Source organism: Nematolebias whitei, chromosome 12 (assembly GCF_014905685.2).
Source record: "Nematolebias whitei isolate Nwh7 chromosome 12, NemWhi1, whole genome shotgun sequence".
Lineage (NCBI taxonomy): Eukaryota > Metazoa > Chordata > Actinopteri > Cyprinodontiformes > Rivulidae > Nematolebias > Nematolebias whitei.
Window position 1 is genome coordinate 42,033,841 of NC_056509.1, and position 13,454 is coordinate 42,047,294.

The 13,454-nt window shown below is 38.7% G+C and overlaps 1 protein-coding gene across 1 annotated transcript in view; it reads left to right on the top strand.

The window, feature by feature from the left end:
- fmn1 (formin 1) overlaps positions 1-13,454 on the top strand; it is a 37,111-nt gene that overhangs the window by 13,758 nt on the left and 9,899 nt on the right. The window contains exons 3-13 of the mRNA XM_037685187.1: positions 2,608-2,669; positions 4,095-4,383; positions 4,456-4,705; positions 7,097-7,238; positions 7,581-7,668; positions 8,206-8,267; positions 8,343-8,431; positions 8,554-8,683; positions 8,755-8,901; positions 11,340-11,399; positions 11,615-11,735. Of these exons, the coding sequence (XP_037541115.1) occupies positions 2,608-2,669; positions 4,095-4,383; positions 4,456-4,705; positions 7,097-7,238; positions 7,581-7,668; positions 8,206-8,267; positions 8,343-8,431; positions 8,554-8,683; positions 8,755-8,901; positions 11,340-11,399; positions 11,615-11,735 (1,440 nt within the window). The remainder of the gene's footprint in view (positions 1-2,607; positions 2,670-4,094; positions 4,384-4,455; positions 4,706-7,096; positions 7,239-7,580; positions 7,669-8,205; positions 8,268-8,342; positions 8,432-8,553; positions 8,684-8,754; positions 8,902-11,339; positions 11,400-11,614; positions 11,736-13,454) is intronic.

Genomic DNA, 13,454 nt, shown 5'->3' on the forward strand with positions numbered 1-13,454 from the left:
TGTGTTTATGTTGTTGCATTGAATCATAGATGTTATAAAACGGAACCTAAAACCACCATAAAAAATAAAAAAACGTTATTTTTCAGGGGTGCTGACTTTAAATTTAGGGGTGCTTGAAAAAGAGGCTAAAATCGCCACTGCTTCACAAAAAGGGATCCAAATCTTGTTGCACGGAATTTGAGAATAAAAATCTTCCAAAACCTTAAAACTGTCTTTTAAAAAAATCTAAGCAGAATTCAAATCAATAGTTAAAATATTATACTGTCATTCTTTTCAGGGAGTGGTAAGAATGGTTTGCTTTCTGATATCATGTTGGACATCGTGTCACAGTGAAAACAAACACAGCTCCACCCCACGTGTCGACCACACCTGAAGCAAGAGAACAACTGTACTGGATTATAAACAGATTTTTAAAAAGATAAAAGCTTAATCTTCTGTTTAGAATTCAAATCTTAATTTTTTTTATGCCTCATGGTGGTTGTACAACTGTCAACAGCCACGCAGCTTGGTGCAAACACCGAGTTAAAACCATGTTCCCCCGTCCCTGAAAGATTTGAATGTTTGTAGTTTTTGAGATGAGTGTTTTTCTGAACTGGAACCTAAATGTTTTTGGTGCAAGACATTTAGGAGTTATACTGTGTAAGAACATTGTTTTTTTTTCTTGAGTGGCGGATCCTGATGAGTGGAGGGATCAGTTTTATCCACAACCAGATGCAAAGGAGGAGCTGGGGGGTGTCTAACATTGTCCCAGGCCAACATAGAGTAATAATCTTCAGCCACCCAACCAACCACCTCGAACGATAGGAGTGTCTGGTTTACATAAGTGGAGGTGGCCATCTTGGATTTAGACATAGCAAAATGGAAGTCACATGTCAACACGTTTATAAAAGATATACAAAGTCTTATTTTATTTTATTTAAACTACTACTAAATCTCGTGTAATGTCACATGTTTTTCATTTCTCTTTAGTATGTAGTTGTTTGTAAGTTTACACATTCTAAAGTTCACATCTGCGAACTTTCCGGGAGGGAAGCCCTGAAGGGACAAACTTACAAACGGAACATCAGAGAAGCTACAACAATGTTCCCTCTGAGAGAAAAATTACTTTATACACAAAATAATAAATTCACACTCAAACTCCTGACAAAAACTGCTAACCACTAAAAAAGCACGACACTGTTTCTTTAAAATATAAGGTTTGGCTCTAACTTGGTCCATTAACTTAAATAAAAGTTACACGCCTTTGGTTTTGAACTTTATGAAACAAATTTGACTTTTGCCCCACATTTTAATATCATCAATGCCCTCAAGAAAATAAAGGAGAAAGGGGATAAAATAAAAAGTGTTAAATGTTGAATCTGTTCAGCAGGATTACAAAACCCTGTTTGAACAGGGATAAACCTGAACACACCCACATCCTTGTAAACAGTCGGGCTGATGATAAAATATACTTTCTAATTGACCTCTCAGTAACTCAACTCTTTTATTAGCAGATAAATGTTTGTTTAAACTGTTTGCATAAGAGGACATGAGCTGTAACCTGGCAGCTTTGGGTTAGTTTGTTACATTTGAGGCTTTGCTGCCTCAGCCTCAAACTGAAACGTTTATTATAATTAGTATGATTATGTTTTTATATGTTCCCACCCTCATGGTCACAAATTCTGGGTAATGGCCAAAACAAGGAAACTGTGGATAAAAGCGGTCAGTTTTCTCCTCATGGTATCTGGGCTTAGAGCAGCGGTTCTCAAACTGGGCACCACTCGCGAACATTTATTCACGAGATCTCCGGGTCACTGGCTCACGGACCCCCGGGGGTCTGATATATTTGGCAATACATTTACTGTACGTTCATTAAATGAATAGGTAAAGTTCAGAAGTGGTTTTTGATTATGTTAATTTTCTCAAAACTGTAATTTGTCTAAGTGGAAATTAAAAATTTTGTTAATTAAGTGTGTCTTGAATGAAAACTACTCCATGTTTAAAAGTATAAAAATTGTATTAACACGATTAAAGAACAGGTCTTGAGTATTTGTGTTACACAAATGTTTCCATTGCATTAAAGAGAAAAACTGAAGAAAATTATGTAATAAACACAAGAGTTATGATGGGGTCCCTGAAACTTTTTCACCCCTGTAAGGGGTCCCTGAATCCAAAAGGTTTGAGAACCCGATTTAGGGATAGGATGAGAAGTTCAGTTATACAAGACAGACTCAAAGTAGAACCGCTGCTCCTCCACATCGAAAGGAACCAGTTGAGGTGGTTTAAGGATCTGGTAAGGATACCTCCCTAGGGAGGTTTTCCAGGCAAGTCTGAATAGAAGGAGATCCAGGACATGCTGGTCGGCCTGGGAACACCTTGGAATATTCCTATAGGAGCTGGTCCTCCATGCTCAAGCTGCTGCCCCACAACCCGACTACAAGCAGCAGATGAATAGATTATTATTCATATTAATACACAAAACGTGATCAATTCTTAAATAATTTTAATGTAATGTTGCTTTTAAACAGCTATACTTTATAAAGAAAGCATGCTCTTGGGCATCAGTTGAATAAATGAACCCTGCTGTTCTATAGCTGTTGTAAAAAAAGTGTGTCCTTGTGTCCTCAGAGCATCAGGCTGCTCTCCTGCAGCTGAAGAGAGAATGCAAAGATGAGCTGGAGATGTTACAGGTCAGTGAATACCTGGTTTTCTTTATGGGCTGAAGAAAATTATACATTTGTAAAGGTAAAGTGATTTAAGTTCACTTGTTCCCATCAAGACACAGTTTGTGGTCTTATAACCAATAACAGGTCAGAAATTAAAATAAAGGTAAACTTTAATAAAAGCTTGAAATCTGGAAAGAAGTCAAACTTGAGTTTTATGTGCGGTTATTTTTTTTCCCCCCTCAAAGATAATCATACTGAGATTAAGACGAGACATTCAAAATGAAAAAAACATATATTAAAAAGGAGTCTTAAAATATACGAGTTAACTGTTAAGAAAAAAATAACGTTTTTGTGAAAATACTCAAGATTTGATTGCACTGAAATAAACTGAGATGAATAGGATTTTGCATTAAATCGGTTTTGAGATTTCTTTAGGTCTGGATTGGTGTTGTATAGGTAATTTGAAATTAACTAACTGTAATCTGTTCCATCCTTCTTAACCTCAGGTTGTTTCCTAACAAGGACAGAAAAAAACTCAGAAAACGCCAAGAAACAATTATCGTACTTGCTGCCGTACACGTCGCACCGCCGTAGAAGTCGCATCAGTGCAAATATGTCTAATAAAGTGGAAAAAACGTAAATATGTGCTTCACCATATAAGTCGCATGTGTTATGCGTCACCACTGACAACCCGGAAACGTGGGCTGGTGTGCCAAAAATCGATTGGCTGCCAAATGGCGGCCATGGGAGCATGCACGGGAGGACTTAAACAAGAATTTAACAAGATTAACACTTAAAAAACAATTATTTGTTTGCTCAAAATTATAGCAAAGGTCTGTCTCAGTTGAACTTTTCCTTAATAAATGCACTTCAATGGTCGAATCAGCTGCATTTCGCCTGGGCGGCTCGGCGAAATGCAGCTGATTTGACGTTTGTTCCAGGAGTTCCTTAGCAAGACAAAGGTAGCTTTGTATGGCAAGCAAAGTGTCTTATTAATAGCCACGTTTACCTATTAACGAGACATATGGCTTGCCATAATACTCGATCACCCTCTAGTGGCTGAAAATGGTAGTGTTCAATATTTTCCATGTCAGAATGAATGAAATTGTCAGATCTCCGCCAAGAATTGGGTTATAGATATGGGAAAAAACATAAGTCGCTTTGATGTATAAGTCACAGGGCATTATAATTTATGCAAAAAGTGCTACTTATACAGCAAAAAAATATGGTAGACTTGGTTCAGATACTTGAGACCCCCCACACAGAATAAGATGTGGTAGTGATTTATCAGATGAACCATATGATTTTTTTGCTGAAAAAAGTGCATTTTAGTGGGTCAATAAAAGCTTTTATCTGAACCAAAAACAACCTCACAGGCTGTAAAACTCAAACACCATGCTTATTATATTTGCCAATGTCATGCTAAACTTTTACTAAATTAATTTGTAGGAGAACTACGAGCGGGAGCTCTCCACACTGAGGGAGGAAAACCAGAGCAACGTCACCCATCTGGAGATCCTTCTGGCTGAGCGACAGGACAAACTCTGCCAGGCTTGGACTCGGAGAGAGCAGAGGGACGTTGCCGTTTCCACAGCAGGCGACTTTTTACACAAAGCCTTCCGCACAGTTGGCGTCCAGACAGACAGACAGACCTTCAGCGAAAATACAGAGGAAAAAGAGGAGACTGGGAAAGCTCGACTGAAGGCGGCACCAAAAACACTGGACGTGGTTTCCATCGGCCTCAGCCTGGCCGGTCAGAGGGACAACTTCTCCTCGCCTACAAATTCAGTTCAGACTTTTCCTCGTGAAGATCAGACACCGACCAAGCAAAACGCTCCTTGCCCCCCTCCTCCTCCTCCTCCTCCACCCCCACCACCTCCATCCTTGACAGGTGCCGCTCCTCCTCCACCTCCACCTCCTCCATCCTCGTCAGGGCCTGCTCCCCCACCACCACCAGCTGGGGATCTCATTTTTGATAAACCTGCAAGAAAGCCAGCGGTGGAGCCTTCCCGACCCATGAAGCCTCTTTACTGGACCAGAATCCAGATCCAGGACGACAAGTAAGTTCATTCAAGATCATAAATTAAAGACAGCTTTATCAAATTTGATTCATCCATCCATTATCTTTTAACCGCTTCTTCCATTTTGGGTCACGGGGGTCGTTGGTGCCCATGTCCAGCAATCACTGTGCGAGGGGCGGGGGACACCCTGGACAGATGTCCAGTCCATCACAGGAACACAGAGACAAACGAGACAACCATTCAGTCTCTCACTCACACATAGGGACAATTTAGAGTTACCAGTCAGTCTAACATGCATGTTTTTGGTCTGTGGGAGGAAACCGGAGTACCCGGAGAAAACCCATGCATGCACAGAGAGAACATGCAAACTCCACCCAGAAAGGCCCCCCATGCCGGGATTTGAACCAGGGACCTGCTTGCTGAGAGCAGCAGCTCTACCAGTTGCGCCACCGTGCTGCCCCAAATCTGATTCATTCATATCTAAAGATGGGCTGCATAACTTTAGAGAAGCTTTTTGAAGGAGCTGGTTCAGCTTCTTTCAGCTTCCTTGTGCAAATTTAAACTTTTTTTCAGCTAATTTCAGCTGTTTTTCAGCTGTTTTGTGCTCCTTTCAGAATATTTCTGCTAACTACATTTTATGCTTCTTCTAACTTCTTTCTGCTACTTTCATTTTTTTAACTTGTTAGCATTTTTAGCTAATTTCAGCTGTTTTCATATAAATTCAAGTTTTTCATTTCTGCTATTTTCACCTTAATTAACTTATTTCTGCTAAGTTCAGCTTGTTTTGCTCCTTTCAGCATATTTCTGATAGTTTCAGTTATTTCAGCTACTATTTATTTGTTTTATGCTAATTTTAGATTTTCAGCTAATTCCAAATCTTTTGCACTAATTTAAACTTTGTCCTGCAGTAAAGATGTGCTCTCACCACTTACTTCTGGTCATTTTAGCTTCTTTCTGCTTTTATAGCAACTTTTCAGCTATTCCTTGCTAATTTCAGTTTTTTTAAGATAATTTCCACTTTTTGTGCTAATTTCTGCTTCTTTCAACCTAATTGAGCAAACGTTTTCCTTTTTCTGCTAATTTAAGCGTGTTCTAATTTTTAGCTTGCTTTTTAACTTATTTAAGCTATTTTCAGCTGTTTTCTAATTAATTGAAGTTTTTCAGGGTATTTTCTGCTACTTTCAGACTAATTAACTTCTTTCTGCTAATTTCAGCTTGTTATGCACCTTTCAGCTTAACTGTGGTAGTTTCAGCTATTTCAGCTACTTTATGCTAATTTTAGTCTTTTCAGTTAATTCCATATTTTTTGCTAATGTCAGCTCTTCCCACATCCTTAGGTATTTTAAGCTTTTTTTTCCTGCCTTGCAGCTAATTTTCAGCCATTTTTTTTACAAGTTCAGTTTTTTTAGCTACTTTCCTAACTTTTCTGCTCATTTCTGAATGTTTAAACCAATTTCAGCAAATATGTGTTCTTTCTGCTTTCTTCTGCTAATTTAGGCTTTTTCTTCCATTCCAGCTACATTTCAGCATGTTTTTTTTAAGCTAATTTCAGCTGTTTTTCAGCAAGTTCTTCTGCAATAAGCATTCACACTGCATTTTTGCAGGAAATTAAATTTTTCTAGTTACTGCTAGCATGGTTTTATTGTGTTTATTTACTTTTGAAATTTGAGTAAAAATGGCTCAAAACTATAAAAAATGCACAAGATTTGCTCTGAAGTTGTGGAGTTGAAGCACCGAAACGGGTTTTGTGGGACGGTGACAATGACGCATGTCTAATCACTCAAGAATTTAAACGTTTTTATTGAATTGTGTCGAAATAATTTAAGCTTAACAATAGAAAAGAGACCATTACTATTTTATGAATCACAATTTAAAATTTTTAAATGAAATAGTGGCATAAAAATGCTGAAGCAGAAACAATTATTCTAATAAGTTTCTGGGATCACGTTAAAAGTTATATGTATTAAATTATTTCACGCCCCAAAACACCCATTTTTCCACACAACCCTCTTAAATGAAATGTTTTAAACTCTTTCAAATATGTTTTAAAACCAATTACTTGATAAAAATTCATACTTCACTACATTTTACATGAATCATAGCATCATGTTACATTCATAAATGCGTTAAAAATATATTTAGAGATTAACAATGTGCCTAACGTTCACATGTTTATGCTCAAAAACGTTACGAAGGTGTCATTTTTTGGTTCAAAGAGAAAATGATGTGCAGATTATTTAAAAACTGGTTTTACACTAAACTGACTCACTGAACTTCAACACCTACAAACAGCACAGAATAAATTCAATTAGATGCATAAACTTTGAACAAGTTTAATAAACCCGCTCTGACACTTCATGTCAGCAAACAGGTGTTACAGATGTTTTCCAGGGGTAATTAAGACCATTTAATTATACGTTTCTCCCTCAGTAACAAGTCACTGTGGAACATCTTGGACGAACCAAGAATAATCAATGCCAGCGAGTTCGAGGATCTCTTTGCTAAAAGCGTCACAAAGACTAAAAGAAAGCCGCTGTCTGAGGCTTATGAGAAGAAATCCAAGGCCAGGAAGGTAAGAAACTTCATTTCAGTGTTTTTATACATTCCAGATTCTGTAGCATCTGTTTGTTATGACGTAACTGTGCAAAGGTAATTTTTCCACCAGAGGGAGCCCACGGCATCTTATTTTATAAAAAGTTCAGTCCTCAAACTTTTCCAGGATGAAAAATAGGCTCGTGTTTTTTGTGTTAATGTTAGTTATATTCACTATTCTTTCATTACTGTGCTAAATTTTCTTTCCGTACAGAAGAAGAGTCATTCTGCAGTTATTTCCATCTGCTCTGCGCTTCGCTTCACTAACAGACACACTAGTGGTTTCTGGTGGTGCGGTAGTCATGGTAACCGTGCGTTTCAGATCATTAAGCTGTTGGATAGCAAGCGTTCCCAGGCCGTGGGCATCCTCATCTCAAGCCTGCACCTGGAGATGAAGGACATTCAGCTGGGTGAGTCAAACGCTGCGGCTCACACGATTTCCTGTCAAAACGTTTAGATCAGAAATAACTGCAAATGTGAATTATGATGGATATTTTATCTGATCTTCATTCAATTTTTTTTTGTGTGTGATTGTACTGTATTATTTTAAACCAACGTATAAAGCACTTCAGTCAACCTTTTTCTTTTTTACATGCTTTAGAAATAAAATTTATATTTTTTCAACCAGTGATGGGATTGTGTAAGATTTCAGACAGGAATATAAGCTTGTCAAACTGTTTTTAAATGTCTGCCATAAAAATGGTTCTTGGAAAGCTTAGTATTTGCATAAACTTTTAGTTATAAAAAGATGGAGATCCACTGTTTCAACTCATTAGGGTGTCAAGAAAAACAATGGACTCTCAACTTTCGTACCAACTAGTTTGATGTGTGCTACGTTACCTTATGTTGTCATAAAGTCTGATTGAATTCAAAAACTGCTTTACGGTAATAGAAGACATCTTGCATATTGTGTTAACAATTGATGTATTATATATTCATACTTCCAGCTGTACTAACCGTGGATAATTCTGTGGTGGACCTGGAGGCCATTGAGGCACTATTTGAGAATGTATGCATTACTCTACATAATTTGACTGCATTTTAACCACAAACAACATTTTTAATTGGATTTTCCCTGTGTCAGAGAGCACAGCCAGACGAGCTGGAGAAGATCAGAAAACACTACGAGACGTCGGAGGAAGAGGATGTTAAACTGCTGGACAAACCTGAGCAGTCAGTATTTTTACAGACAGGAGTGTTTTAGAGTGCATAGCAGCATTTATGAGGTTAGACTGACCATAAGGAGAAAAATGGGTTCTAAAATGTTTGTGGTTATTACTGTAAATGTCCTTTAGGTTCCTGTATGAGCTGTCTCAGATCCCTGACTTTGTGGGCAGAGCTAGTTGCATTATTTTCAAGTCAGCCTTCATCGATGGGATTGCCACCATTAAACGCAAGCTCAACTCTGTCTCCTCTGTATGCAAGGTAAAACTAGACATACCAGGCATCTGGGCAAAGCTACGAGAAGATATGACATAAACATGTTCTGCTTTAAGGTTCTGCTGGAAAGCAACAGTGTCAGGGAGGTGATAGGACTGGTGTTGGCTCTAGGAAACCACATGAACGGAGGCAGCAGGATCAGAGGTCAGGCCGATGGCTTTGGGATGGAAATTCTCCCCAAACTAAAGGACGTCAAAAGCAAGGTGAGGTCTGATAACTGCAGAGCTACTGAATCTCATTTCCCCCTGCTATGACCCTTTCAAATTGAAATCTGCTGCTTTTATAGGGCTTGAAACAAGGGTACAAGGCTGCAGGAACAGACGTAATAATATATTAATCAAACATGCGCAGGGAAACAAGAGATAAACAATACTCGGATATTTTAGATACAGGGCAAAGCAAAATAACAAGAAAGGACTGATTTCTACATTTAAAGTTCTTTGGAAATGTTCTCATCTGTCCGTTTCTAATAAAACTGGACAAAAAGAGAGGTTTTAGAACCGAGCAGGCTTTTTCTAAATCAGCTGAATAGTTCAATTTATTTTTTTAATTCATTTAGCAAACACTCATCAAACAATTGAGGGTCCCATTCCTTCTACTCCAAACAATATTTAGCTTTATAGAAGACAAGAGACGGACTATATGATACTAACTTTACAACAGTAGGTTAATGAAGACACTGGCATCAAAGGAGCAGTGTACCATAAAAATGTATGAAAAGTTGACAAGTTAATACTAACAGCAACCAACAACTGTAATAATTTGCATGTACAATAAAACAAATAATAGCTCTTTTATTTAAAAAATGATTAAAGCCAAATTAGTCTTTTTTTGAGTGTGAAAAGGTTTAAATGAGAGGTTAGGATATATACATATTTTTACTTTACTGCTTTTAACTAAAGTATGTGTCCTTAATGCTACCAAAGTACAGCAAAGCGCGTGTGCAAGTTTTCACGAGGTGTCCGAGGAACGAATGAATTACTGATCAGTAAAATGTGAAACGTCTGTCAGTCGGCCACATTATAACTGTCAGCAGTCTCTCTGGGCTTGGCTTGGTTTCATTAATACCCAACAATAAAACCAATGACTGAAGTTTATATTTAACAATAAAGATTGCTATATTTTCTTACAACAACTACGTTTTACATAAGGTGACAAATACTCGTTTAGCAACCATCTAATGTATGCTTTTAAGGTTTCACGCTCAACGTGAAATACTATTACAATCAATTCAACATAGATATTATAACAAATACAACAAATTTAATGGTTCTTAATCAGAACAGTACAGAACAATGCATTTATAATGTTTCAGTTAGCAACACCTATCAGGCTAACTTGGAGCTATCATGGTGATTAGCTTATCTTTAATAATAAATTTTAAATACTTTAAAGTGTGTCCAGAATGTAGAATAACTCTCTCATACCCCAAACTTTTTTAAAGCACCTTGCATTGAATAGGAAGCATAAAGTAGCATTCGCTCAAAGGTGCTTATTACAACTTTAATGCCCCTTTCAGGTACAGAAGTTGTTGTCAGTATATCAATAAATGCAAATGATTAAATGATTCTGGGGAAAGTGTTAATATTTTTTGTCTGTCTGTGTTAAGATGCATTAAAGTTGTAATTTTTTTAAACCCCACAGCTGGTTTTGCTCAAACTTACTTGGTGATAAACATTGTTTAAATGTGTGGAATCAAAGTAAGAAAATGTAGTTGAAATGTTGCTTTTTAAAAATTTTATTCCACTTTAAACAGGGGCGTATAAGCAATGGCACATGCGCAAATACAGCTTGTTATAATCGGGCAGTCTGGGTTTGAGAAAGAGTAAGGTTTTTGAATCCAGGAAGGGCTTTAAATAGACTAAATTCATTCAATCTATATCTGTACAAAGAATAATCAGTGCGTTATCACATTCATACACTGATGGGACATACATCGGAGGCAATGAGAGTCTTGACACTTCAACATGTGACTCCTGGTGGAATCGAACCCCCAACTCTTGCATTGGAGGACGACTGCTCTAACCACTCAGCCACAGCTTCATAACAACTGCTAACTGTTAGCACTTAGCAATAGCATTAGCGTAAAACAACAAATGTTTCCAAACACTTAAAACTGTGCATATATAATATTGGTTCCACTCTGAATTAAACTAAAAGAAGAGCACAAGTTGTTAAAATTAGTTAAATTAATTAATATTTACTGTAAGGGCTATTTTGTGACTTTTTTTTTTACCGTGTGTTATCCTTGGCGTGATCCCGGTCATCTTACGGAAGCTTAACAGGAAGTGAAACGAAGCACGAGCGCGCTCTTCGACAGCTTCAAATGAACTAGTGCGCCCTCTGCTGGACATAATTAGGAACTACACGTCTAAACCAAAAAAATGTTTCACATGGGTTAAAAAGAACCATTCATGCTTCAGTCAATTTAAAAAATATATATATCACACACATACAGCAACCTGTAAACCTTATTGCTACATCTCTTTGCTTCAAACTGAGATTTTTGAGTGACTGTTTTTTTTTTTTCAACTTTCAAGGACTTTTGTGGACAAATATTAAAAAAACTAGTCATATCCTAACTAAGGTTTTTCTTTGCACTGATTTTAAAGTTGGCTTTGGTGTCTGAATTTTCTGTTAGGACAATCGGATCAGCCTGGTGGACTATGTTGTGTCATACTACCTGCACAACGTAGACAAGGTAATTAATAAAAAGACAAAAAAAATCATTATTTGACGAGCTGTGTCTGTTTTGCTTTAAACAAACTGGTTTGTTTCACAAATGATGTAGAGTTATCTATCAAGTTTATGGACAAAAAAGTCCATGCATTATTGTATAGATCTAATTTTGAGGGTTTATATTAAGCTGCACATTGTTCCAGCTGATAATTGTTAATTTTTCTTATATTTCATCAGCACTCTGGCACAGATACGAGTGTGTTTCCTCTCCCTGAACCTCAGGACGTCTTTGAGGCAGCGCAAGTTAAGTTCGATGACCTGAGCAGAGATCTAAAACAGCTCAAAGAAGATCTGACAAGTACGTGACGCCGCTTTAACATCTTGTTGTCGCTGATGTGAAAAAGAAATTGGCATAAATCCCGTCCTACTTTTAGTCACGGTGTTAGACGGTTGCAGATGTTCCCTCAAAGCATGAGAAGAGGAACCTCCACATGCAGGTTGACCAGGAGCGGCCTCGACTTGTGGTCGTTTTGTTTAAGAATCAAACCCAGCCTGAGTAACTGTATCTCTGTGCTTTTCTTTGACTGCTCTCCAGAGGCGCCCACTGACCAAACCACGGCACAGTTTGGCACCCCCCTCCAACCCCCAACCCCTCTCTGGCCCCCACTGAGAAACTCTTTAAACTGTTTATACTGGGGGCTGAAAGCCTGCCCCTGTGACCACGTTAGCTGAAGTCCTAAAACAAAAGATTTCCTCTCGTCCTTCTTATCCATCCGTGTGCTTTCGTGACGCCACTCTGCGCGCCGGTCAGCTCTGAAGACAATGCTCGCAGTGCATGTGTGCGATTATGAGTGTGCTGTTGTGGTTTTATGTGCGTTTCATGTGTGTGTGTGTGAAGTGAGCGACTAGCAGGAGTCTTGCTGCTGATATACCGGCCTGGCGCCTTTCAGATCCAGCTTCTAATCCCTCTGCCCATCAGATCTCCCATTGTTGTGCCTTTGTGCCCATGTCGCCAACGCAGGGAGACTGTAGCGTTCTACTTACGTAATCTCCAGACCTCTGCTATCTGCTGGATCTCTGCAGAGAGATGCTTAACCTGCTCGGCTGTATCACCTGGGCACCCGTGTGGCCCCCAGACTTGCACTGCAGATAGTTTTCTTTACCTCTCAGCACAGCTTTGTCTTATCAGCCCATCTACACAAACTACGTCGTAATCTAGATCGTCTGTCGCAGCTTCCTTTTGTTCGGTGTGTTTGAACTGCCCTCATGCCTGGTTTGAAGCTCTGCTTTTGTTTTTGTTCACTCTCCCTGTGTCCCCGCTTGGCTGGTTCGGACTCTTTTGTTGCGGTTCAGTTTTTCGCGAACCTTAAATCCGAGACTGTTTTCATGTGATCATTTCATGTGCAGTACCTGCTTAATTGTGTCCTGTATGGCAAGCCCTTTGTGTATAGATTCAATATTCTTGATCTCAAGTGTCAGTTTCACCCAGTAGTTCACAACTCCACTGCACTAGTTTTACATGTGATCATACTGGTTCAACAAACACTTTTACTAATAGGTTAACACTTTGTTGCCAACTAATGGCACTTAAATTTTGCCCTACTAGTAATTCGAGCCGGATCCTGGCGGAACAGGATCCACAGGTTCACGGTTTTGGGACCAGAGACTGAAAACGCCCGTTCACCTCTCAGCCTCCTCTTGAACTTGGATACGACCAACAGGAACTGACCTGCTGACCTGAGAGAACAAGCAGGCTGTGGGACAAGACCATGAAGGCGTTTACAACGATGCCGTGAAAGAAATGGTTTGACCTCGGCCAGTTCTCCCCATGCCTCTGTTATGCCCCTTTTCCATTAGTACCTTTAGTACCGGTGCAGCACGGTTTGACTCAGCTCAGCACGGTATGAGCTGTGTTTCCATTGTGTCACACACCTTACCAGCTGGTGGCGGCGAGACCTTGAAACAGGTTCCAGTGCAGGGTGAGAATTTATTTTGAAGTTTCTGGTAAATTCAAAAGAATACAGATTATTAACATGATCAAATTAATATATATATATCCTGCTAATGAACTTTAGTT